Here is a 26,190-nt window from a genome sequence, read left to right on the forward strand (position 1 = left end):
GTCACCATTTTACAATTAAAATAGATTTCTGTGGTAGCAGACAGTTTTTGTAATTCTGATGACCTAGGGGATGCCATAAGCATGCCAAAAATTTGTGGAGATAAAGAATATATTTTATTAGGCCAGTCGGTATTAGTTGGGGGGTAGCAGAGGAAGGGGAGAACACACAAGCTCTTGGGCACACATGCCCTGAAGAATTATAAGGGCAATATTTTCCTCCCTGGCCTTGTTACCTTCTGGCCCTGGCAGGACTCAGCTATAAAACTTCCCAATGACCCAGAGCTGGCAACGCTCTGGCTCACAGCCTGCGGTACATGTATGAGACACAGGAAGAATGGGAACGAGAAAGCCTCTCGTGAAATCTGGCTGTGACAATTTAGCTCTCAGATGTTTGAAGTATTTGCCTACTTACAACATCTTGTTGCTTAAAATATTATCTACCCATCACGTGCACATGCATACACATAGATATATGTGTGTGTATGTATAGATATACACACACACATATATATACTTTTTTATATATACATATTTATTTTTTTACAATATATATCTCATACATTAGCAGATAGGAAGAATAAAGGTCAGGAAAACTGCTTGTCTGTCATGGAGCTAACATAAAACAGCAGCCTACGAGTCTGTCCTCAATTTTCAGCACTTCTTTGGACTCCAGCACGTATTTCATGTTTATGCTCCAGTCCCATTCTCTGCCTTTCTCCTGCTACTCGTATCTGTTGTTTTGAACGTGCAGCTTATGCTCACATTTCCTTCCACTGCCTTGCATTCTCAACTTTTACAATCAGCTAAAGAAATACTGGTTTTGATTGTATAAAGCTCAGATGAGGGAGGGAGTACTTTGATTTCTCTGGGCACAAGGCCAATAAAAGCTTTTTAACAATGCTGCACAGGACTGGAAAAATTGGTTACTAAACTTGCACTTCCCTTTGCAGGCTGCTTGGCTCATGCAAAGCGATTCTGCTGCGAGTTCACGCCACGTGTTTTTTTCCCTTTCTGGCCCTGCCTGTGTGGCACCTCGCAGCACCCCGCCGAGACGCCCACGCCAGCCCCACGCCTGCGGGAACACGCTCCCGGAGCCTCCGAGTTTGCTGGCTCGGGGTCTGAATGAAGCCTCACTGCATTCGTACCTCATGCGGTGCAGGTTTTCTGGCAAGCTTTACGGTCCCCTGTGGTCCCAAGCACCCGCGTGTCTGCAGCCCAGAGGGGCTGAGCAGGATGGGTGCCCACGCCTGGATGTGCAGCCTGACCGGCGGCACCCAGCACACCCGGGTCCAGCCTCATCCCACCAAAACGCGGGCATTCAACAAGGGTCCTGAAGTTACGAGCCACAGAACCCTCAAGCTCTCCTGTGGCGTCCCACAAGGGTCCATCTCCCCATAGCGACAATTCGGAGGTGGGCTGAAGGACTCGAGGCACGTACCTCTCCCAAAAACCTGCTGCAGGTCATGCAGGAAGCCCACACCAGAGAAAGCGGCTGGACCTGGTGTTCACCAAGTACCGTAACCACTGGACACCCTCCTTCCCAGGACTACAGGCTACACAGGACGTGCTGAACGTTTCAGCCACAAAACAACATCAACCGGTGCCTTTTTTCCCCTCTTCCATTAAAAACACCGATGATGCTAGGAACGTGTCTCCTTCCTTCTTTTCGTTTGTGGGCCTCCTTTAGTTGTTTTGGCCGACACGCAACAGAAGCCAATACTCCTCCCTGACCTAATGAAATTCAGCTTTTTTTGAGGTTTTACAGCAGGTAATAAGAGCTTTACACAACAGCAGATGAGAGGTTCCTAGTTTTCCAGAGAGGGAAGGTATTCGGTTCTGGCCCCCAGGGCTTTTGGAAGTGATATGGATCTGAGAATCATTACTTCCTGCAAAGAACAATCAAGCGAAGGTCATTTTTATGTGGTTTTAGGATTCACATTATTTTTAATTTTCCTTTCCACGTGATCGCTGTCGGAAAATGGCCCCTAAAGAGCATAACATGAGAACAATTCCTGATGTAAGGTCTAGAAACATTCCAGCATTCTTACATTCACTGTTGCTATACAATTTACTGTACCTTTTCTTCAGAGGAGACTGTGAGCTTGTCACTTGATATTAAACTGCAAACCTGGTCCAGACTAAGGCTAAGAAATTCTTCTCCTAGCATCACCTCAGGAAAGTGCTGCTCTGTTCAACAAATGAAAAGGGGGAACAGAAAATTATAATGAAATCCATGCTTTAAGTCAATGGAAGGACTACAGCATTCAGAGAACCGCTATTACTACAGCTGTGAGCACCCAAGACAAATGATATGCTGTGACTGCATGGCGGAACAGAAACAGAAAATAGTCTCAGAGCAGGTTAAAGACATTTGATGGTATTTCAAGTAACACAAGCCCCATGAGACACTTTCATAAATGACACTAAATGGGAACCAAACTTTCTGCAAAGCCACTAAGTACCTTCCAGTGGCAAATATGATTAGAAGTGGCAATTGAGAAAAGTGCCAATGCCTTTCTGAAGTAGTAAATAACCTGACCACTTCGAGATTCAGTTCTTGCCCACTTCAGCAAGCTAGATAGAATCAGATCTGCTCAACACCTGAATGAGAGACTCCAGCAAGGGTCCTTGATATTTGTAGGTATTCAAAGGAAAGCCCATCTTTAACATCAACCAGCCAGTTTGGTGCATACGCTCAGCAGCAAATAGTGAGGGATCCCAGGGCACCCAGCTGAATCTGTATGTGCGAGGGGGCACACAGAGAGACAAGCAACAGGGATCCGCGTCCCACGCACGCACATGGGATCAGCTCTCCTTCTCTCCTTCCACCTTTTACTTCTTTCCCCCAAATATGTAAATTTAACCTTTCTCCTGGTCCAAACCCTCAGCACCCATCTTCCCCAGCAGCTTTGCCCCTTTCCACTTAAGTCTGCAACTGTACAAATTTATTTTTCTCCCTTTTGGCTTCCAAATCCCTCCACGCTGTAACTTTGGGAGCCACCTGAAAACAATATACGCATCACTGCTTATAATCCCAAACTGGAAGAATTATGACCGATTGCAACACAGGTCCAAAAAGGATCATCAAATCTGTCAAGCTTTACATCTAGCCAAAGAGCACTAGGAAAGAATTACTTTCTAAAAAATAATTTCTAGGTCAAAACCGTTGTTAGCCAGTTGCAGACAATTTAAGTTTTGCAAACATTTGTTACGTATACATGCCAATTTAATCTCACCTGCCATTTGCTGAGTCCCATTTATCTTTGGTTGAAATACAGAAACATGAATCTCAGACACTTTATCTGAAGCAGCTTTTTTCAAGCTCTAGTCCTTTGGCTTTGAGAAGCTCAGACTCGATGTATCCAAAGAGCTCCCTCCGCAGCAAGATCTGCCTCTAGTTTTCGCATCTGCAAAGTGCTTTGCCTGCCAAAAAGCAGCACCACAGGGACACAAGCTGGCATAACTTCCAGAGAGGAGCTCCTTGGAGGTCGCACCTGAAGAACTCCTCCCCGATGCTGCTGCTGCAGAGGGCACTTGGCCCTCCCCAACCACAGACCCTACTTGGTCTAATGGGGACCAAAACACCACAGCTAGGCTAAAGGCTCTGACTAAAAATAGCAGTATCTGGATAAATTTTAATACTCTCTTATGCTGGCAATCATATATAAGATCTAATGAACTCTTCCAGCCTTAAATAGTTGAGAAGCAGGAAATGTTCCCCACACAGTAAGCTGGATGCACTCTGACTTCTGGACACAAACTCCTATTCATGCTGGACTGGCGTCTGGCAGTAGAAAGGCATTTGATCTCTTGTTATTAGTTGGAAGCAAGTAAAAATATTTACTGATTTTAATAAAGCAACTTGTGCCTGCATCAAGAAGGCTCCTCCACCTACTAAAGTTATCCATTGGCCAGAACTAAGCATTTCTCAAGTAACTGAGCTCATGCACGCACAGACTCTTGAGCTTGGGGACTTCTGTCTTGGTTTAATGCTGTTACATAAACAATATAGTGAAAAGAATTTTAACGGCATTTTTATTAATGGAGTTCCATTAACATTACATGGGCTGTTGTACTAACTGGGACTTATGAAGGCCAATAAAACAACAAAGCAGACTTTCTAATTGCCAAACAACCAAATAAATGTACAGTGAATGCACTGCTTGTTGGGTTAAAGATTAAACAGGGCCTGGAAGCAAGGATAATGAGATATTACAAGCAAGCCTTTATACAATTAACCATTCCTTCCAGGGTGCCTTTTCCTCCAGGGGATAATACAGCCAGAGCAGCTGAAAAGGTTTTACTTTTATTTGCAGGAGAATAGGGGAGGACTTGGTGGGCACATTTTTATTCCACCGAGCCTACTTACGGTCCAATTAAGGACAAAACCATACCAAGGAAAATACTGCAGAACAGAGCAGGTGCTCTGGGAGACAGCAGGTGTATTTTTCCCTATACAAATAGACAGAAAAGCAGAAAAACAAACTGAGAAAACTACCAGCTTCCCCCAAGCAGAGGTCAAGGGCAACTCTGCCAGAGAAGACTGGAAAGTGCTAGGGAGTTAAGAGCGTGGGGCCGCTTGGAACAGCTTTATATTTACAACACAGAGGAGAAATGCTGAAAGCCATTGCCTGCACCTACTGATTGCGACCAAACACATCCACTCTCAAGGAAACGAGAGTCTATCCATCCTTGGGGTAAGCGGCCATTCCTCCACAGATCAGAGACTCAAACTGCATGACAATTTTAGCTGAGTGTTCCCACTCCCACCCACAAGACTTAATTTTGCCTGGTGCCATTTATTCCTAGAATGCACAAATCCCCAGCATTGCCTACCGCTCTCACGGGGCAGTGTACGTGGGGAGGACACCAGCACACCAACACTCTGCTGTTCAACAGGCAGCCAAAGAGCTTACTAGGAACATACTAAGGAACTATTTTGTGGGCTGCGATCCAGAGGATCAGGTTTTTTTACCTCCTCAGGTGTTCCTCTGCGACCAAACCACATTTCACAATTTGCAGCATCACAGAAAGTTACAAGCCTACAGCCCAACAAAGTATTCCCTTCCCTGTTCTAATACTAGAAGCCTGAAAAGACCAACCAGGACATGCTGATCTTGCTCAACCTACGAGTCGCTGTACCTGGAAGCAGGTTTAACTCAACAAACGGGTGACCCTTCCCTCACCTGCGTAGGCATTTGCCTGCTGCAGCAGCTCGGTACACGCGTGCACATCGGCAAAAGCTCGGATTCCAAGGCAGTTCGTGGGATGGAGCTGGGACTGAAGAAAGTCACAGCAGTTTTTTCTAACATCCATCAATTGCAATAAACTAGCAGCTGGCAACAAAACCTGCAAAGGCAAGAAAGGGGAATTAGACTTAACAACAAAGAAAGTTTGATTCACAGCTTGCACAAATTAGATGCAATTCCCCTTCGGACAGGGACACATCCCCGTGGGGTACCAGAAGGAAGGTTAAAGTTTTAGCACTATCCGTATGCAGAAGATCCCAATCCGTGCTCTGAGAGCTGGAAACAGCTATCCCACGCTGGGCTAAAAGTGGAGCTCTTCTCCTCACATCTTCTCCCCACAAGACCTCAAGGCAGGTAAAGGGAGGACAAAACACAAGCAACCACAGACGCACCTGAATTTCTGGCTTTGCTGCAGGCGGGTCCTGCACACAGATTATTATTTTGTTTTTTTCCCTGAAGAGCTTATGTTGTTTATATGCATTACCATCACATTCAAAGCCCATAGCAGCCCAGCACTCCTCAAAACCTTGAACTTTCTTATTGCCAACAAAACCATGTTGGCTTGTGAGCAGGGTGCCCAAACTGCCGGGTAAGAGAGGGAGTTCACAGAAGCTCAAGCAGGTTTGGCTGACAGCAAGGCCCTCGGGAAAGATGGGGCCAACTATTCAAATCAACAGCCCTCATTTTCATTCACACAAAACGCTGCGGACACTTGCGGTTCATGACTGCATCATCTGAAAATGAGGTACTGCTTTGTATCTACAAAACTAAGTGCAGAAAAGGGAGACAGAAGTGGATCAGGAATGCAACATCTGCTGGAAAAACCACCTTTGAGGCCAGTGAGCGGGACAGGAAACAGAAAATAGAGTCGGTTGGGATGTTACAGCCCGTGACATCAGCTACTTCCTTTCTTATGTCGTACAGAAATTGCAGATGTGTCTTATCCCAGCTCTTCCGTAGCTCTGGCTGCTTCACACATGTCCTTCTAACTGGGCATCTGTGCTCACCATCTCAGCACAGATTTCCGGAAAATTATTTCCGACTCAAAAAAACAAGCGGCTGTTAAACAAAACAAATAGGTTAACAGCATTCGCCTCCCTGGATCTTGATGGCAGGGAGGGGAAAAAGATGTCCCCTCCCTGTCCCTGCCCACCCGTCCCCAGTCCCGTTCCACATCAGGACAGGACACTCACAACCTGCCCCAGGTCTTTTCTAAGCCACTGACACATTTCAGCTGCAGCCCAGCTATATGGTGTCTGACTGCTGCCAAGCAGCCGCCTCAACAGGCAGCGATAAAAAAAAGAACTCAATTAACCTGGGAGCCCATTTTGGCCCAAGCCTCTTGATGCCAGGAGCAGATAGCTTGCGGTTTTGATTAAATCAAGGTAGCAATGCTCTCCCATTTTTGAAACCTAGCTGTGAACCACTTTCTTTCTAGCTGAACCATCTCCTTCTATCAGCAGAAAGGTGAGCACCTGAGCTGCATAACGGTTGTGGGTAAAGAAGTCAGACTCTCTGCAAACCATCTCTGGCCATATACCAGCCAGAGCTTCCTCCATGCACCCCCCACCCATCCAGCGTGCATGCCTGCAAATGCAGGTGGGCTGCTTACCTTGAGTGTTTTGGGATATTGCCTCCAAAACAGAAGGTACTCGCTACCATCACTAATACCCTCATGCTACAGTCCCCTGGACACCCTAGTACTGCTATTACGGCCTCGTGCTGGCTTGAGAGGGCAACGTAGAAGGAGCCTTACACCGCTGCAGTTATTGGGAAAGGGGCATTATCATATAATACTTTTCAGAAGTAGGATATAAATAGCCTATCAAGAGATGAGTGGATTTTCTCTTTCTTATTTCCCAGCTGAACGTCTCGCCACTCATCTTGTTTTTACCAGGGAAAGCAAAAAGCAAGCAAAGGATATCCGCTAGCACAAAGTCTGTTTCCTTTAGAAATAACAAGAGGAAATGCCCTGCCTAAACATGCAGCAGGACCAAACTGCAACCCCATTAATATCCAGGCAAGTTACTCACTTGGGTCTGGATTTGGCTCTTAATATTTGAACTCCAACCACCGCGAACGATTTACAGAGAGCTGGTTTCTCTACCAGATTGGCCTCCATACCAAAGCCCAATCATCTTTTGAAACTATATCAAAATTTTCTGCTATTACTACTGAGACTGACTTCTTTGCTAAATAAGTTACGTCCAGAACCTCAGCTATGGGGGTGTGTGTGTACACACACACACACACACATATATATATATAGCCAAAACCACCTAGTTCGCAAGCTGTGCTCTCTCACTCTGTACACTCTGTACCAATCTCAAGTTTTACACAACATTGCCTGTGCAATTAAATACTTTCATAAACCTTTGATGTCTCTGAACCGGGAACATCTTTCAGCCAAAAGTGCTCTGTGTTGCTGTAAGGTTCATTCAATAGGCAGGGCATTAACGCTGGACTTCAGAGATGGGGTTTAGTTCCCCGCTCTGAGAGCGCCCTCCAGGTAACCTTGGCCAAAAGTTAACCTACACCATTCCTCCTCTGCAAAACTGGAAGAGGAGCATTTCCCCAAGGCAGAGGATGTATTAAAGCTTATAAGCAGCTTTGACAATTTAGTCAAAGCAGAAGCCAAATAAGAGTACTGGCTGTAATCCTCAGCAGCACATCCAGGGCCACAGCTGGGACTGCACATCTGCCCAAACAGGGAGACAGCTCCCAAGCACCCTCCCAGGGGAATCCGTGACCAGAGAGACAAGCAGATCGTGTGCTTGCAGGCAGGTTAAATGCTCAGTTTTAAATGAACAGCTCTAAACTGCACAAGTAGTGGAGATAAAACTACATTACTGTAATGTGGCTTTTCAGTGCAAGGAAGGCAATTAGGCTTTATCACTCCCCAGCTGCTACCAGGCAGTGCAGAGGGTGAACAACGGTGCTTCTACTTAAATGCTCCACCTGGGGTGAAATAGCCCAGGTGAAGGCATGTGTGACAGGATCGGGGGTCACAAAACCTCTCCAGGACCAGGCATGAGAAGGACAAGGGATACAGAGGTGAGAGAGAAAACAGGAGAGCACCTGGCAACTTCCCTCCTGATCTACCTTCTCCACCTTCACCGCACAGAGCAGATACACCGTCCCTTGGTTAAACAGTGGGATAAAAATGGGGAGACGCACCCACCGGGCACAGCATAGTCCTCGGTGCCACATCCACAAGTTTCTCCTCACCTCTCTATTAGGCCAATCCAATTTAAAAGACCTTCCATAAAGCCTACGAAGGGTCCCCAACCCATCTGCTGCAACACCCCGGAGAAGTCAGCCCTGCTGCTGACCAGGGCTCTCCAGCACTCCAGGAGGGCAAGGCATGGCAAGGAACTTCTGCTCCAGGGAGGAAGATAGCTCTGATTTATTGCATCTCCTAAAGCTGAAGGCAGAAAGGCTCTCTGCCTCACCCTGGGCTTGCACCTACTATAGTTGCAGGTTTTGGAGTGAACAGGGGGAAGGGAGATGAACTGACCCACTTATCACCCCTTTATCATCAAAACTGCATCTGCCACAGACACTCTCCTTCCTTGTTGTGAAGTCCTAAGTCCCTCGGGAAAGCTGAGGTGCAGAAGCAGACTTCTGAAAAGGAAATGCTACAGCTTCTAGCAAAGCTTTTTTCCTCCTTTCTCAAGCCATTTTTTATTAAAATGACTATGTCTGCAAAGCTGGCAGTTTCAATATCTATTTCCTCCAGACAGCTGGTTTCAGACTTCATTCTTTCTATGTGAGCCATATCTCGAGCTGCAGTAGTATACGAGGACACATCACACATGTAGTACACTGCACCTCATTCGTAAGAATTTAATTGTGGAATCAGGTTAATCACGACTTTTCCCAGGGAATCATTACAACCCTAATGGTAATGACTTTCTTAATTGGGAGAGTAATTCTCAGGCTGCCTGCAAGTAATTAAGTGCTATCAGTAAGGATGGGCGGGACACACTGAAGAGAGACTGTATTCACTGTCTACAGTCAGAGGTCCAGCTGCCTTCACTGCCTAGGAGAAGGCAGACTCCTAAATCTCCTCTTCATTCAGCTCCACTCAAGGACACCATGTTGAGCCTCTGCTCCATCGCTGGACTTTGCTCCCATCACTCTTCACTGAGCTGGCAGTTTTGATACGAGCGTTGGAAAGTAAGCGGCAATGCAGCCAGTTCGGCTGCAAAATCAAGACCTAACTGAAAAATTCAAGGAACTGAGATGTTAAAACAGCCAGCTATTCCATACAGGTACGGAACAGCAGGCCCTCTGCTCTGTTTGACATGTGCATGTGGTTTCCATCGAAGCCAACCAGGGCTGCGCACGAGCATCTGTGAACTTCCCCAGGTTGCTCACTTTAGTTGTCCTCACTTTTACAGAAACCGCATGGCACAACTTCTTTCCAAATAAATTTATCAAGCTCTGCCTTCAAATGAATGAGATCTTTTTGTCACGCATATGAATCTTTTCAACCAACCTTGATGTGGGGTGCAACAGAAGAGAACAACAGAAGGCAGCAGGGACAAAAATCCCAGGATGGATTTTCCTGCGACTACAACATGACTGCAATGAAGACAGAAACTCTTCCTCTGCTCCATGCCTTCCAAACAAGTGGGAGGTTAAATCCCAAATGCGTGTTCAGAAGCAAAACACTGCTCGACACAGAAGCCACTCTATCATCCAGCACCCCTGAGCCTTCCTCCTACTGCGTCTATATCGCCTTGAAATCTCTGAAACTCTGAAAATGAAGTTCCAACGCATAAAGCAGGACTGCATTTGTCAGGGCAATTCTCACCCACGTACCCCCAAAGGAGTTAGAAGAGGGTATTCGCTCCCACATGGGCTCAGTGTTCTCATTCATGGAGCTAGGGTGGACTGAAAAATCCCCTTTACCTGCACACTTAGGACATATTGTTGAGGAGAAATTGCATGAACGCCCCCCAGCAATCCGCTGCATAGAAGACGACTGGAACTCACTGTACTGGCTTGACCCCTTGTACACACATCCTTCCTTACTTAAAAAAAAAAACAAAAAAACAAAACAACAAAAAACACTTTGTGCAATGAAACGACAATCAGCTACAAAAATACGTGCATAGAAAAAGAGTCTCACTTCCTGAACACCATACCAGCCTATAAAAGCAGAAAAGACAGGTTTCTGTCAGGACAGAAACAACAAAAATACTGTAAAAAGGCTTCTTGTGAAGTGCTGAGCACCACTCAGCATCTGAGCACACTTGGGAACACTCATCCTTACGCTCCACGTCACCTTTGCTGCTCATCTTTTTTCTCACTTCAGTTCTGCTCTCATTTTATTTTGCTTACTGACAAGATATTGTCTTTTCATTTATTCATATGTTTTGGTAGCTTGGCTGCATCTGTTCACTTAATGCCATTTAGCAATCTTTTTTCTTGTAGTTTCTACAATAAAATTACCTGGCACCTATACCCAGAAATTGTTTTTTCCAGCTGCTGAAGAAGTCTGAAAAACCCCTTTAAAAATGCACCCTTGACCTGCCAGAAAATCAGAGCGCATGACGTGGCAATAGGTGACCTCAGGAGATACCTGCTGGGAAAAGACAAAGTCCCACCGTGCTCAAGCAAGACTGGGAAGCAACGTTGCTGAAACAACACAGACAGGCATTACTGAGGCATCCTTCCAGACACAAAGCTGTGCAGCTGGAGGATGTGACAATGCAAGGGACCAATCCTGCTCACTTCTTCCCAAGACTGACATTGCTAATCCAAACCAGAGACCGCAAGGAGCTTAATATTTTGTTATTCGTGTTGTTTGCCTTCACTGATGTGAACATTCCCAACGAATCACAGAATATTCTTTTCTGTAAACTTTCCTTCCTGTGGCTGCAGGTGAATATTAACCTATTTATGGCATTCTGTTCAGGGGTGAAACACCCAGAGACAGCATGGAAATTTCTCTTTAAACTTTTTATTGGTTTCATCGCAAAATTATACTAAATTCCGTAAAACATTTTCAGCATGGACATTTTTAACACATAATAAAATTTAAACTAGTCAGTTAATCTCGCATTAGATCAGCTTCATTTCTTAGCTCCCATGAATTAATTTACCTCCAGCCTAAAGAGTTACTCACAGAGTTGTTGTTTAAATAAATCCTGTAGTAAAAGGACCTGCTTTACTAGACTGGGAAAAAACACCATGCCCGAACCTTAGCATTCACCAAACTTACTTTTTTTTAATCTCACTGTCTGAAAGATGGAAGCCAAAATACCGACAGCACTCTGACTTTAACTCTTTGTAATCCCTAGGCCACAGAAGGCAGGCTTTGGTTATGTTTTACTAAAAAAGACAGCTTTCCAGTTGCTCAGAAAGGCAACATCTGGACTTCTTCATGGACCTTCCAGGCAGGCCTATCCTGCCAACGCACAGCAGGACCGAGCTGGCTCTCCAGCCCGCTCCAGCTCCCGCGACGCTGCTGATACCCAGGTGCAGCTGTACTCGAGCACTGAAAAGCTCTCATGGGAAAACAGCCAGGGCACGTGTAGTCACTTCAAGCAGGCTTCATTCAAGGCGGACTGACTGGGACCAGCACACCAGATGGTATCCTGAGCTCAGCACGTCCCACGTGCCGAGTGGGTGCTTCTGGGCCACCGAACAACCAGCAGCATGGAAGGAAAGCATACGTTTCAGGGAGCACGTGGATACAGTCTTCACGTTTCCCACAGGAAAAGAGACCAGCCTGAGAGCGTGTACATGTCATTTTTCCTCCGGCAATGGAAGATCCCAGAGGTCCAAGGAACCCCACCCCAGTTCCCCACTGAAGTAATGTTGTACCTCAGCTGCTGATGACCCTGACTATACACTGTAATTAAGCATGGGTTACGCAGCAGACAGCTAGACCAAGCGACCCACCGTTGGGTTTGAGCCTCAGGTTCTCTGCTGTAATGGCACCTTGAAGGTCTCCTCGCTGCTGGTCCTCAGCCTCGCCGTAGGGCAACCAGGGTCCACACTCCTACCAGTGTGACAACTGCCAGGTTGGGAGCATGCCAGAAAATCAAGTTTGTAAAACTAGAAGGGCAGAAGGGGCAAGGAAAGGCACCCGCAGACTTGGGTCCTGAAGGATGGCACAGGGCTTGGACCGCGAAGTGGAGATAGCTCGGGGTTTTGTCCAAGCTCCTGCAGGAAGAGCGACAGGTCAGCAAGAACCTGCACCCTGCCTGCGGGGCTGGAGCAGAAGAGCATGTCCCATCCACAGCAAGAACCTCATTTCAAGCAGAACCCGTCTAATTTTACCACGTTAATTAGGTCAACAGAACGCACACAGCAGCGTTGCCCCTCTCTCTCCAGCACTGCAGACACAGACTTGTTACCCTGACCAACATCCAAGTCACGGGGAGGAAGACAATGGACTCAAACTGCCACTTGCAAACAAAAATGGACACCAACCGAAAAGCACGTCCGCACACGAGCTCCCAGCATCCCTTCCAGAAATCAGTGGCTAAGTGCACAGCCGTTTTCTTACCACAAATACAAGTAGAGTCAAAGAAAAAGCTTTACCAGCAGCCACAGCCACGTGACACAGTGAAGCGCTCTCTTCCTGAGCATCCCGCTTTATCTGTAGGCTGCCTTTCAATTACTCTTTCCACTTCTGGACAAATATTTACCTCAAAGAAATTCAAGACGGAGCGCGCACACACACAAAAAAAAAGGAACAATGCCCTCATTTGAACAATATATTCCACTCAAAGCTCTGCCAAACAACTCAAACTACCCAGAAGAATTTAAAAACAGCCAGATTCCTCTGTCATGACCTTAAAACAACATTTGACTTGCTGCTTGTTTGAGTCTATTTTGACCTTCGACAGACTGACCCACAAGTCAGCACAGCTTCTTGGAAGGCAAATGCCTGCTCTCATTATAAGAGCTCGACACAAAAGCTAAATGCAACATGACTTAAGCACGGGGAAAGCAGCGAAGTGCCTCAAGACTAGAGAGAGGCTAGAAGTAGCTCTTTTCAAGCTCAACCTTTTACTTTCTGTAGCCTGAAGAGATCACTCACCCCCAAAGGACCCGTGCCTTTGAGTTTCAAGCTTTTTACTTGGGTCTCCACGGGAGCCGCTGAACCAGACCTACCTGCACATTCTCTTCCGTGACCTCGATCTCGGCGGTGTAGATGTAATCAATCAGCTTCCTCAGGGTCTGCCCATCAACGTCTTTTATCTCAATCTTCTTGGCTTTACTTTCAGACATGTCTCCTGAAATTCATTTCAAAAGGACAGTTAGAGTTTGCTTTGCAGGACATCATTGCAGGCCCTTGCTCCCCACACATCCAGCACATCCTCCTGGTATCTGACTAAAAGACTGCCCTGACACTATCCCTGACCATCAAAGGACAACCAGCGAGATTCCCAGAAGCCTCCTAATGCCACCTGACATCTCAACATCTGAAGACACTACTGTAAAATAAGTCAATAAATGCAACAAGCTCAATTTCTTGCCAGAAAAGAACCTGCCGTGGTTCACCTGCATTCAAACACATATAGGGGCTAAAAAAACACCCAGTATGACCCTCAACCATGTCTCAGCACAGGGACAGACTCAAAGAGACTGTGGACAAGTCTTAAGAGGGCTTTTTAAAAACATATATATTTATTAAAAATATTTTTTAAAAGTGAGAGAGAGAGAGAGAAAGTTGCAACAGCTAAGTTAGGGTGCTTTGTGGTATACCCTACAATAAAAGCAAGGCAGCATTACCCTCTTTCTTTAGGAAGAGCCTGAAACCTGCTGAGGAAAACAAGCACACGAGCCAGCAGTTACATCCAGTGTGCTGCAAGCTTCTCTCCTAAATTACCCTGCTGTAACCTGTCTGCACAGTTACACTTTATGCAAAGCACCTGTGCAGAAAACTATTTCTCCTCTCTCACCTTCCCAGCCTCACACCTCAGAGGCAAGGCAGCCTTTGGATCCAAAGTGTATCCTTTCTCCAAAGACATAACTTAAAAAAAAACAAAAAACAAAAAACAAAAACCAGACATGCAGAACTAGAGCAATAATTTCCCCTATGGATATACAAGTAAAACCCATATCTGTGTAAAAGCCTATACATGAACCGGCACTTTATGTGCACCCTCCCCATCGCTGCTGCGGCCAACGTTCTGCAGGCACCATACCCACATAACCCGTGCGTAACAGGAGCACGTCACAGGAACAAAAGCATCAAAAGCATGCTGCGGGGAGGAGGAGGAAGGGCTCCCGGCGGCCCTTCCACCGTCCACGCACACGGTGACCTCACCCAGGTTTTAATCACCAAGATCTTGAGGAACCACACAAAAGAAAGAACAAACTCCCAAGCAGAAGGAAAACAATAAGTGAAAAAACAAAGCTGAACAAAGCAGAGCATGAAGAAGTGTCAATTCTTAAACCCGGGCATGAATAATCACTACCTAAGAAATCTGGTGACTCAGTATTGCTGTGGGATTAAGAGGAAAAATAGTTCCTGCAGCCTATGGGAGAAGTAATTACAGCCTACATCTCTGTACAGCGTGCGACAAGAGCGGCTGGGTACATTAAGTACACAGCAGAGTCAGATGCTAAAGGGGGTCCAAGCTTGAGCAAAATCTGGATCCTGGAAATTGAACTTTGCAGGCTTCACTTATGCCAATAAGGAGGCAAATAACAGGAGCGGGGTCAGACCATAAGTATTAGAAGAGCCAGCAACGTCCCAAGGGAAATGTAGACTGAAATAATATTTGCCCCAAATTCAATTTTTAAAATTAAATAATAAAATGTTCTTCAGAGAAGCCCATGAATGCAAACGTAGAAGTACAAAGGGATAAATGACCTACATCTGGGAGGCCTTCAAAACAGGCAGGACTTTTTAATTGACAAAATAAATGTCAGCTCCTTCACACGCTTCCTCCCCCGCAAAAAAAAAAAAAACATCTCCAGAGATGAGAGGGGTCTTCTGAGAACAGGCCGGTCCCCATCAGCCTACATGGAGCTGGAGGTGCCCGTAAGGAGCACCCAGCCAGACATCCCCTGCACAGCCAGGGGCAAGCGGAGCAGCCGGTGCCCCGCCGTGTTCGCCGGGAGCCACGGGGCAGAGGGGAGGCTCGGACGCACGCACCCGTGAGATCGATGCCGAAATAGCTTGGAGGGCCCGATCCGATAACATCATCTGCCTTTGCGGCGTTCATGTGACACAGGCAACAAAAATAAAGGCTGTGTGGGCTTCCACACCCACCAGCAAGCTGCCAGCCCTGCATACTAATAGCCTGCGCTGCCTCTGCTCCGCTAGCAGCCCAGCGCGCGATGAGAAAGGAGAGTCTTGTGCGCTGTGCCCCACGGTCGGATGGGATCCGACCCCTCCAGCCGCTCTGGCATGATGGAGTGCCTGCCGCTTGCCGGACGGTGCTGCTCTGGACGCGTCTCTGACGCTGCGGAGCGAGGAAGAACCTGAAGACCCCACAAGCGAACCGGGGCAGGGGTTGGAGCAGACCAGGAGCGGGCAACAAGCTGCCCCGTCCTCCGAGCACAGACCCAAGGCAAACGCAGCCTCTAAAGCACGGTGGGTCAATTCAGGCATCTCATCCCACATGCCTTCGGAAAAGAAAACCTCACACCTTAAAGCCCACAAAACCCAACCCCTAGGATGTCTTTCATAAGTCAGGCTCGAGCCTTACCCGATACCTTAATTACAGAATAATTCAAAGCACTAGCATCATCTCTCTACATAAGGGCTGTGCTGAGAAAGGGCTGCCCTGCACGAGGCGCTGCACAGACCCCAACCCCGCACCGCCGCGGTCGGGCAGACACAAGGGACAGGGTAGGAGGGAGCAAAGGCAGGTAAAAAAACCAGGCAGAGTGGCTCCAAGCAGACCCTCTTTAGGGGACCGACTTTGCAGACACCAGCCCCTCGCGAAGGCAAGCCCTCAGGCATCACGCTCAACACCCAGCGGTGCTTTCTCCATTCCCCTTTGCTCGTGAGGGCAGGGAGAGAGCAGAGCTCTCCTGCTTTGTCGCAAGATGAACTAGAGTCAAAACTGCAGCAGCTCGCGGTGCCTTGTTTACCCAGCACAGCAGCTTGCCCTGCCTCCTACGTACTGCACTCCAGGGAGGCTTCCCAGTGCACAGCTACAGCTTTTCTTGTTTCCTAAATCAGAGACGTGCTGAAGGAGAATGCGGGTGCATTGGATACCAAAACCACAGCCTCTCACACATGGGGCGAGCGCTTTGAAGCGGCGTGCAAGACCTGCAAGGGAGGTTTCTGCATTGCTGCTTCCTCCGTCGGCGCTTCTGAAGTTTCCCCAGGTATCTCACAGGAGCAGTCCTAGCAGCATCACTGAAGTATCCGTTACCCTTTCTGAATTGGTCGTGTTTTCTTCTAAACGGACAGAAATTACTGTCCCCAATCATCCCCACAGAACGGTGCCAACAAGGACCAGCCACCATCCAAAATGCTCCAGAAAGCCAGTATGGGAAGGGACACGCAGTTAGGAGGTGCTGGGTCCCAGCAGTGGAAGTCACAAACGGAAGATGTGCCTGCTTATTTTCAGACTTCCCAAGGCTATTTCAAAGAGGAACGCCTAACCAGAGGACCCTAAATGGTTTAGGAAAGACCCCACGGTCATTACAAGGTCGTTCATGAGTCCAAAGTCAGGTCCAACCAACAGGCACAGGGCCTGCAGAGCAAGCATCAGGTGGAGCTGGATGAGCTGCAGGTCTTGGTTTGGTTCCCACTGTTCACAGCTTTATACTGATCGTTCGCTACCGCGTAGGCTGCCAGCACTGCTGGGGCACCCCTCCGGCTCCCCGCACCCCCAAAAAGCGGCTCCTCCAGTGAGGACTCAGTGCGCACAAGCAGCTGCTGCCCAGTCCTGCTTGTCCCCCAGCCATTGGGCTGCATCACTGATGTGCAATGCCAAAAAAAAAAAAAAAAAAAAAATTCCAAGCCACAACAACCAACCGAGGTTCAAGCCGTGATTTTAAAACGCCCCGCTCCAGAGAGCGAACCACCACACAGCTGGAAGGAGATCGCGTGCTCGGTCTTTGCAAGAGGGAGATCCAGGCTTTCGAAATTCGGGGCTAGCTGGACGGAAAGCAAAGGGAGAACAGGTCTGTGCCTGACCCGCTGCCCCCGGGGACGTGTCAGGAGGAGGGGACGGGCGGCTGCCGAGGCTGTCACCCCGGGGAGCTGCCGAGCCGGCCACGTGACAGCGGTTAGCTGATTACTGTTTAACTCGCGGCGTGAGGGATTACACGGCCCGGAGAATTCCTGCACGGAAACACGAGCAGCCCCGCACCACCGCCTTCCCGCTCAGATGACCTCTAAGGATCAGAGGGTTTTTTTCCCCAATATTTTTTTTCTTTTTGAAACCTCTCGTCAGGAACGAGCATCCCAAGCACTCGCAAGTCCTCCTCGAGGTGCCCTGCGGGAACGGTTGCCTCTGAGCAGCGTTTGCTCCTCTGCCTCACCACCGCGGCCAATACTTCCACGGCACAGCACCAGTGCCCTAGAAAACACAAACACTCTCCACCTTAGCTCACCACGCTGATAAAGCCACCATGGCGAACCTCGCATCTCGTCTCACGTTCAGACGTCTGTTTATACCTGAGGTTCTTTCCCCGCCTCCGTTGCAGAAGGGAAGAAAGCTTCCCAAATGACAAGCTTTTTCCTCAGAAATGCTGTGTTCTGCTTCCAGTAAAGCAAATAAAAGGAGGTCTAATCTCAAGGCTTTTAGAAGGAAGAAGCAACCCCTAGACCACAGGCAAAGGAACATGAAACAGGGGCAAAACCTCCAAACCTCGTTTATGCTGAAGCTGAGGGATGATAACAACCATTCCCTGAAGCGTACAATCGTTTTCTTTGTATTTGGTTAAGTCAGTTCCTATCCTGGAAAGGAGGGCAAGGAAAATGAAGGAATCTAAGGAGCTCCTGACCAGACTAATTTTACTAGAATGACTTAAATAAGCTGGTCACTCCCCTACCTGGGGATTGGCACAGGTTTTTTTGCTGGGCACAGCCTCCAAAGGGCACCTGCTATAGGAATCAGGCGATCAGAGCAAGAATTTAGTCCTCTCCTTCTCTTCACACAAAGGTTGCATCTGCCATTACCAAAATACACCAGGCTGCAGCAACGCACCCTGCAAAAAGGCAGGGCTGCTAAAACACACTGGGATCAAGAGAACAACGGTGTTTTTTCGGGCAGCAGCAAAAAGTGCCATGGGAGATTAAACATCCGTGACTGCAAATCAGCATCAGCAGGGCTGAGCCTTGAAACTACAACTCCTGTGCCAGCAACTTCTTTGATGTGCACCATGAACATTTAGGGCACTGCACACGTGCTTGATGTTAATGATGTGTTTTCATGACCTAAGGTCTTGTTCAGGGGGGAGAAAAAACCAACCCAAAAAACAGTGAGACAAACCTCATAGTAATAACCTTCCTGTGACTCTCATGCTACCCACTCACCCCACACCCATACAACCACCCCATATACCATGCCTCGAGGAATTAGTCAAGGATGACCAGCATCATCCATCAGGTGTAGCAAACTGCAGACCTAACCGTACCGCTTCTCTCCCAAAGAAACCCTGTCCTCGCTGGCCATGCTTACTGCCTGTGCTGCAGCTCCTGCTGGAGACACAGCCAGAAGCCTCTGGGTTTGCAATGGCCCGTTCAACCCACGTACAGCGTCTGGTGTCAAGAAGAGTACCTGTAAACATCGCACAAAAATAAGGGCTGCAGGCCGCAAGGACCACGCGGTGGGCTTCCATCTCCACAGTTTCGGCCACAATCACCACATCACAGAGGAGCCGCTTGCTGGAAAAACACCAGAAAAGACAAGGATCATTTCAGAACTCCTGGTCAGGCAAAAAGCTACATCGGTATATCCTGAAAAAGTAAGCAGAAGACCCACCATTACAGACAAGGCACCTGAGCTTCTGCCAAATCCCAGTGGAGGGTCCTCTAGTCCTTCAGCTACCAGCTCCTGTCAGTGTTTGCCTACAACGCAAAGCCTGGATCCTCCTGATGCTGCAGCCCTGCCTGCGGTTCTGCTTTTCCCAGAAAAAAAAAAATCTGCAAGCCAAACTAGGCATACGTGCTGCTGAAGAACAGATGGGTAAGGGGCTCCTTCCACCTCTCAGACAAGTAGGGCTGGGAGAAGGCACAGAAGTGCTGAAGAGCTTGGGCACCACGTGGAGCCAAGCTCTAGCAGATCTATAAGACAAGAAATAGCTGTGCAAGGGAACACCAGCAGTGCTTTCGTCTTTCCACAAGGGAAAGGTAAAGTGGAAAAATGAAGTTATTTCTGTACTTCCTTCCATGTTTGGCCCTAAAGAACGTGACCACCAAAACATCTCCTGGCACTGACCAGCGCAGAGGCTGCCTCAGCCATCTCCCAGGGAGGAGATGCCAATCACTGGAGTTTATCCATGGGCCTGAGGACTTCATTTACCACATGAATTAGTCTGGGATTAAGAGTCACTGAGATAAAGCACAGGGCTCCAAACAGGAACCAAAAAACTTCTGAGCTCCCCCACTGACTCATTGTACAGCTTCGGAAACGTCACTTCATTAACTAGTGACCTTTTCTACTAGCCCCACGTATGTCCTTTGAGGATTCATTAGTTAATGTTTGTACAGGGCTTCAGCGATGCTGACAGCTAGAAGTGCTTAGCCTCCCAATAAGTTGGTTTAAGATGTTTGAGCATACAAATGCAAAATAAGGGCGTTCTTTTCAAATGTCAAGCCTGAAAAAGGATCAGGGTCTGTAAATCTAGATGTCACCTTCTCTTCAGAAATGCTTATCACCACGCTGCACTTTGTCTTTAGGAAACTGCATATCAAATAAACACTCGTAGAGCTTCTAAAGGACTAGGTACGTCTCCTCTTCTCCATATATTGGAATACGTGAACAAAACACCTGTGAAATGGAGGGTTATAGTTGGAAAACAGGAAGAAAGTAGGAATTGGTAGTCTGTGCTCTACATTCACCCCAGTTTGGAAGGGGGACGGCAATGAGGGAAGCTCTTTAACAGCCTCTTAATAGAGGCTTCCTCATTTCCTTCAGCTTACGCAAAAGGGGCTCTGTTCAATTCCTCTTTGGACTATAGTTATCTAAAGTACCACTCGTGAAATTAATTTCATCTACATTTGAAAGCTAAAAATTTCAAGTGAGCAACATATAGCAAATAGGTTAAAGGCTTAGCAAGATTTTTCTAGACTCTCCGTATGAGATTTCTGGATGCATCTGGAGGCACTATTATTCAAGATAGCTATTAACATTGATTGTTGACAGCTTAACGGATCCCATACCACAGACACGAGAACTGTATATTCCGGAACAACAGCAGAAGCTGACAAAAAGGAGGACCCAGAAGAAGAAAACATCAAACAGGTGCTTAAGGGCAGCTTTCAGTCTTCTACATTTGATCACTTCAGTGTTGCACAAGATCTAGCCAACTACAGGCACTAAGAAACATTGTCCGTCTCCAGCTATTCCCACTACGCTTCAATTAACAAAGGAATAATAGTAGCACAATAGATTTCTGAATATAGCTGCAGAAACCTCTATTTTCAGATCCTTTGCTTTCAGTACAAAGAAAGCACTAGAGGGATGCCAATAAAAAAAAAAAAAAACACAAAAAACAAACCATACTCCACTTCATGTAATTGTTACAAGGGAAGGACATTTCCATTTTCTGTTCCTATGCAACTGAGAACCGCTGTCAGACATCTGTGGAAGGAGACATTTCTAATCCTTCTCCACACCACAGTAGGTGTATATTGGGAAACTACTTAATCCACAGAAGAGAGGTGGCTATTACAGCATCTTTTGAGTACTTTGAGCATGCAGGAAGAGTAAAGGGTGTTATCTGCTTTCATCATACCATCTGGACACAAAGGGAGCACATACGTTCATGGGTATGACACATGTACCTTCCATAGGAATCCTTTTAAAAATTGGGTTTCTAAGTCTCTATTTGAATGGTAAAGGACTCAAACGAACCAGTCAGAGAAATGCTCACTGAACTTCTATCTGGTTCATGGGATAACAACAATCAAGAAACAACTCGGGTTTAACCACTGCCACCACATTGCTGATGCGATGACAGCAGTTCTTGAAGACTGTGTTTGCTGATGGTTTTTCAGCCTCCATTCTCCCTGTACCCACGCAGCTGTGTAGAGATGAAGGTGTTCTCTTTTAACCAATATCTGGATTTTCAAATTTGCAAGTAGAGAGCTGACATTCTTCCCAAGTTGTGGCTTTTTTTTCACTCCCTACTTTGGGGTGCTAAGCCCAGACTGAGCGACACTGCTAGTTAAAGAGAATAAGAACAGAACATTAATAATGTTTGGTCTGTAATTATGCGTAGGTGTCTTAGTGTCTGTAATGTTCTATTATTGGTTTTCAGACCATTAGCTCAGTTAAGAACATAGTTTACAGAACATAGTTTACAGCTGAATTTGCTGTAAGTAATGGAAAAAACTAAATGAATTATCATCTGTGACTGAAGGCTATTGCTCAGATGGTTTTGAGCCATAGCTGGCTTCCTTCTGCTGGGAAGATGGAGAGGTCTGAGACTGGGAAGAGCAGCCCACCACAAAAGGGCTATATTTTAGCTGTCTCTTCCTACTTGTTGATTAATCCCCTACATGCAACCATTAGCTGTGACAAAGATGGCACAGACTTTTTTCTAAGTCTCCCAGGAGCCTTTCTGTTCCAATCAGTACATTTCTGCTAAACCAGAGAGGGTGCCCATTAAGTCAAAAGTGTACCTCCGTAATTCATTCATGACCTTGAATGCCTTTCTCATGTGAGAGGGGTTGACTGTCACTGTGCGCTGGTCCTTTTCATCTTCAGCTGCCTCAGAGGATCGGGAACTCTGCTTAATGCTAAAAACATGGACAAAAAAAAGGAGTAGAAAGTTTGATTCAATGACACTTTAAAAAAAAAAAAAGTATCATAAATCTGCAGCACAGGGTATTATGCACGGAGTTACTGGCATGTTTGTTAGCCTGCTCAGGTTACCCATGTGAAGAGCATCAAAAAATGCAGCTACTTCGGCATGAATGTTGAAAGCCAACCCAGCCCACATTTCAGTCAGCAGCGAAGAAAAGGAAAAAGTGCCAAACACTTGAGGACAAAGCCCAGCCTTACAGGCTTCAGGCCAGGAAAGCAGTATAAGTTGAAATTCAAGCCAGAACATAATTGCCTCACTGAATAGAAATAGACTTCAGCACTGGGAACTACAAGAGTACCATGGATACTTTAACATCCATACAGAGAAAGAGAAGTTTAGTCTTCAGTGTCCCATCTGAAACCGCAAGCATACAATACATGACTTGTATCTTCTTCTATAGAGGCAAGTAGAAAAGGACTATTAAAACTCCCTGCACAGCTTCCAAAGCATTAGCTTTACAGAGGCCACATCCCGTTTCCATTTTAGAAATAGGTCTATTTCGTGCCACTGAAACATATAGCAAGAATTATTAAACCAGACCTTCCTACCAGAACCACCAGTTATATAGGTAATATCAAACCAGATGCACTCACTTATGTGCTGCATTTAACCAGGCCAACAGGTGCCTAAGGCACATACGTGTCCTCATTACTTTGTTGGGAGCACTGGCTCTTTACACAGAATTGACATCAGGTCAATATCTCTACCTCCCTGATCTGAAAGTGCGTGAAATCACTCAGAACTAAACGTTTCCACCTACGAAAAAAAGCTGCACTTGGAGCCAGGTCCCTGTTCTGCTTACACCCACGGCTCACCCCTCAAACCTGCCAGCAGGCAAAGGCAAACAAGACAAATCAGGCGAGGTTGTCCCTGTCGAAAGCCAGCCCCAAGCGAACGGCAGACCTCAGCAGGTAACCCCGTGGCCACCACGCACCAGATTGGAGACCTTCTCAGATTTTTGCTTCCAAAGGACGGTCTCCCTCAGCTTCATGTTTGTCCCCTCCTCCCTGCCGCCTTCCTTAGTTGGGCTGGTATCACGATAAAAAAGGCTGAACTGGGTTAAACCAACAGTCTGGGCAGCCCAGCATCCTGGCTCTACCTGCAACCAGAAGATGATGTCTGAAGAAGGGTGGAGGGATCCTTCCCCAAAACAGCCTGCCAGCCTCTGCATATGCATGCACATATATATCTATATATAAGTACACTCACACACAGTGACTTTTCCTTTGAAAAACACTGTTATTCACAATTTACAACCACCTGACAGTGTGAAGCCCTTGCTGAACATTACACCCTCCCCGCTGCCAGCTCCCGACCGGTGGCTGTTACCAGCACGATGTCCCTTGAGACCACACGAACCTCTTTGCCCCCCCAGCTGTCCTCGGTGGGTTGCATCGTCCTCCTTCTAGAAACAAGATGCTGAATAGCAGCCAAGCTGCGCGCAGCTCGAATACACGCCTGCATACTGAGCGGCCTCCAGCTTTGTGCCCAAGACAAAGGTTAATGCCAAAAACCAGCCAAGTCCAATTCTTTCACTTTGCTGAGCAAGTGAAATATTTTCAGTCATAAGTGAAGCTGCAAGGCTGAGCACAACATCACTCAGCACATGTCCCACTGAGGGAGACAACTTCCCAGACTGCGTTACAGTCATCATCCAATTAGTTTAGTATGGCTGGATTAAAAGAAAAAGAAAAAAAAAAAAAATCAGAAAGAATACCTTTTGTTAAATGTTCGATATTCAAGGGACTGGTACCAGGCAACGACACAACCAGCTTTTCTATCCCCAAAGAAAGCTGAACTCATTCTGCGCCACATGTACCGCCAGCAGCGTTCACGGGCACGGAGCAGCGGCGGCTCTCGGCTCTTCCCCAAGTCCGCACGCCCCAGTGAGGGAGAGTCCTTGCTCCAGGGACACGGCCAAATTCAGCTAAGCCTCAGTGTTGTATCTATCAAAAGCCCTGGTTGAAATCTTAGGCCAAGCAAAGTTTGACCGCAGCTTTTAAACAGCTAAACGTGCCCTTGCGGCGCGCCGGAGCCAAGGCATGAAAAACGAGGCTCTGGAAGTGCAAGTGACTTCACTGAGCTTTCGGTCTCCAAAGCCAAAACACGTACAGGAAGCAAACAAAACAAACAAAAAAGAAAGAAAAAGAAAAAAAGAAAGTGAAACCGAAAGGCGGCGGCAGGGACAGCTGTACCCATCCCGCCGGACTGCCGCGGGACACCGCTTCGGTCATCATCAAAGACGGACCTCGTGGGATCCGAAATCAAGCAATGTACACCAAAATCATGGGGCTTCTTTAATAAGAAAAAACACACCGCTGAGATTTATTTATTAGCACTCCAGTGCCGGAGACGAAAGATACCTTACGTCCAAACTTTTCAGCTGGCAAAAGATACAGTTCAAAGGACACAGCAAGTTTCATTAAACACCAAAGTAAATGTCAGATCAACAAGCCTTCATAAAGCCTCAACTCCACCAACATTTGTCTGTGTATTTTAAAAGTAAAACCTTGCTTCAGAATTTCTGAAAAAGATCAACCAGTTCTTCCTAAAAAGCATGAAAAGTAACTTTTTAAAAAGCATCCTAAAAGCATCCTCAGCTTTATTAGCATGGCTGGATTTCACATTTTGCCAAAGGCTCACCATAAGAAAATACTGCAGACTGTCTGGTTAAAAACTTGTTTCAAAAAAATCAAGATATGCTATTTAAAGTTTTTCCAAATGACTCACATAAAAAACACATTTGAAAAATTAATGGCCAAGAGCCTTTAACTCATCTTTGAGACTGACTCAGCTTCCACAGAACTGTGTTCCAGTAATGGACGGAGGATGATTTTATCTGGGAAAAAGATTTCACACCCCCATGCACATGCTCTCAGAGCTCACCGACTCATTTCCAACGTAAAAATGCAAGAACCTAAACGTTCCGAGCGAATGCAACCTGCCGCAAAGCAAAAGCTACCCCTGAGAAGACCAAAACAGCGCATTGCATAGCCCTTTTCTGGGCTTTTTTTTCCCCACAACACTAAGAATTATTACACTTATTACACCGTTATTATATTAATGGAGCAAAGCAGAGGAGGACCAGGGTCCTCTGATCAAAGGTACTGGCCGAGACCACCTGGACGTGCTGGAGCCCCCGCACCCTGTGACTACAGAGACTTTCCCCCCAGCACCTTCACGTTTGCCTAGCTGATGTCCTACTACACCAGCGGGACTCGCAAGCCGGCTGCCAGGAGCAATTTGTTCTATTCCTGGGCTATCCGAGGCCGTGCACCGAGCAAATGGACAAATGATTTAATTTCCCTGGGCCAGATGAACATCCTTGTTAGGGACACAGCAGGATTCTCCCAAAATAAGCAAAGAGGTTCTTACTTTCAATGGAGTGCCAACCCCACCGCCACCTCCTGCATGGCCTTTCCATGCTGTCCCCAAGCAGAAAAAACAAACCCTGATTTAAGAGTCCCCAATTAAGCCAGCAAAGCTAATCGCTACCCCGTTTGCACCGGTTCCTCCTCCCCAAGACCCACTAGCAGGGCTCAGCTCAAAGCACAGCTCCTGCCTGAGCACGGCCGCATCCCAACCGAGAGGTATTTTAAAAACCCATAACCTGTAGCTCTGCTGCATGCAGGTATCAAGTATAAAGTTGGGTTGCCTTAGTTACCAGCAGTAGTTACAGATGTCTTTGCAGATTCTACGTGAAAGAATAAAAGCCTCGCTTAGAGCTAAACTGTCCCCTGACAAGATGATTGCTGTTTGTGGTAAACCCCAGGAACAAAAATCCCGGCTCTGCCAAAATCAATTCTACCACTGGCTTTACTGGAGCCAGGAGTTCACCCTAAAGGAGGGGCAGATCTCAAACGCACTCTCCTTCGGAGCAGAGAAGGATGAGCTTCTGCTTATGTTTCTGGAAGAACAGCCGCTGGGCTCAGCTCCTAGCCCACACGTGGACACCACAAAGGTCCCTCTC

General features: G+C 46.9%; 1 protein-coding gene across 6 annotated transcripts in view; it reads right to left on the reverse strand.

Annotated features, from left to right (window-relative positions):
- KLHL3 (kelch like family member 3) overlaps positions 1–26,190 on the reverse strand; it is a 55,546-nt gene that overhangs the window by 20,499 nt on the left and 8,857 nt on the right. For 3 of the 6 annotated variants that reach the window (XM_052816156.1, XM_052816155.1, XM_052816157.1), the window contains exons 2-6: positions 22,036–22,152; positions 18,968–19,074; positions 13,386–13,507; positions 5,187–5,349; positions 2,078–2,187 (exon numbers count right to left, since the gene is read on the reverse strand). In XM_052816156.1, coding sequence (XP_052672116.1) covers positions 2,078–2,187; positions 5,187–5,349; positions 13,386–13,507; positions 18,968–19,074; positions 22,036–22,152 — 619 coding nt within the window. Of the gene's footprint in view, positions 1–2,077; positions 2,188–5,186; positions 5,350–13,385; positions 13,508–18,967; positions 19,075–19,171; positions 20,180–22,035; positions 22,153–26,190 lie in introns of those variants that run through there. The other 3 variants (XM_052816160.1, XM_052816158.1, XM_052816161.1) reach the window with 3 other exon arrangements.

This window comes from Harpia harpyja, chromosome 20 (assembly GCF_026419915.1).
Source record: "Harpia harpyja isolate bHarHar1 chromosome 20, bHarHar1 primary haplotype, whole genome shotgun sequence".
Lineage (NCBI taxonomy): Eukaryota > Metazoa > Chordata > Aves > Accipitriformes > Accipitridae > Harpia > Harpia harpyja.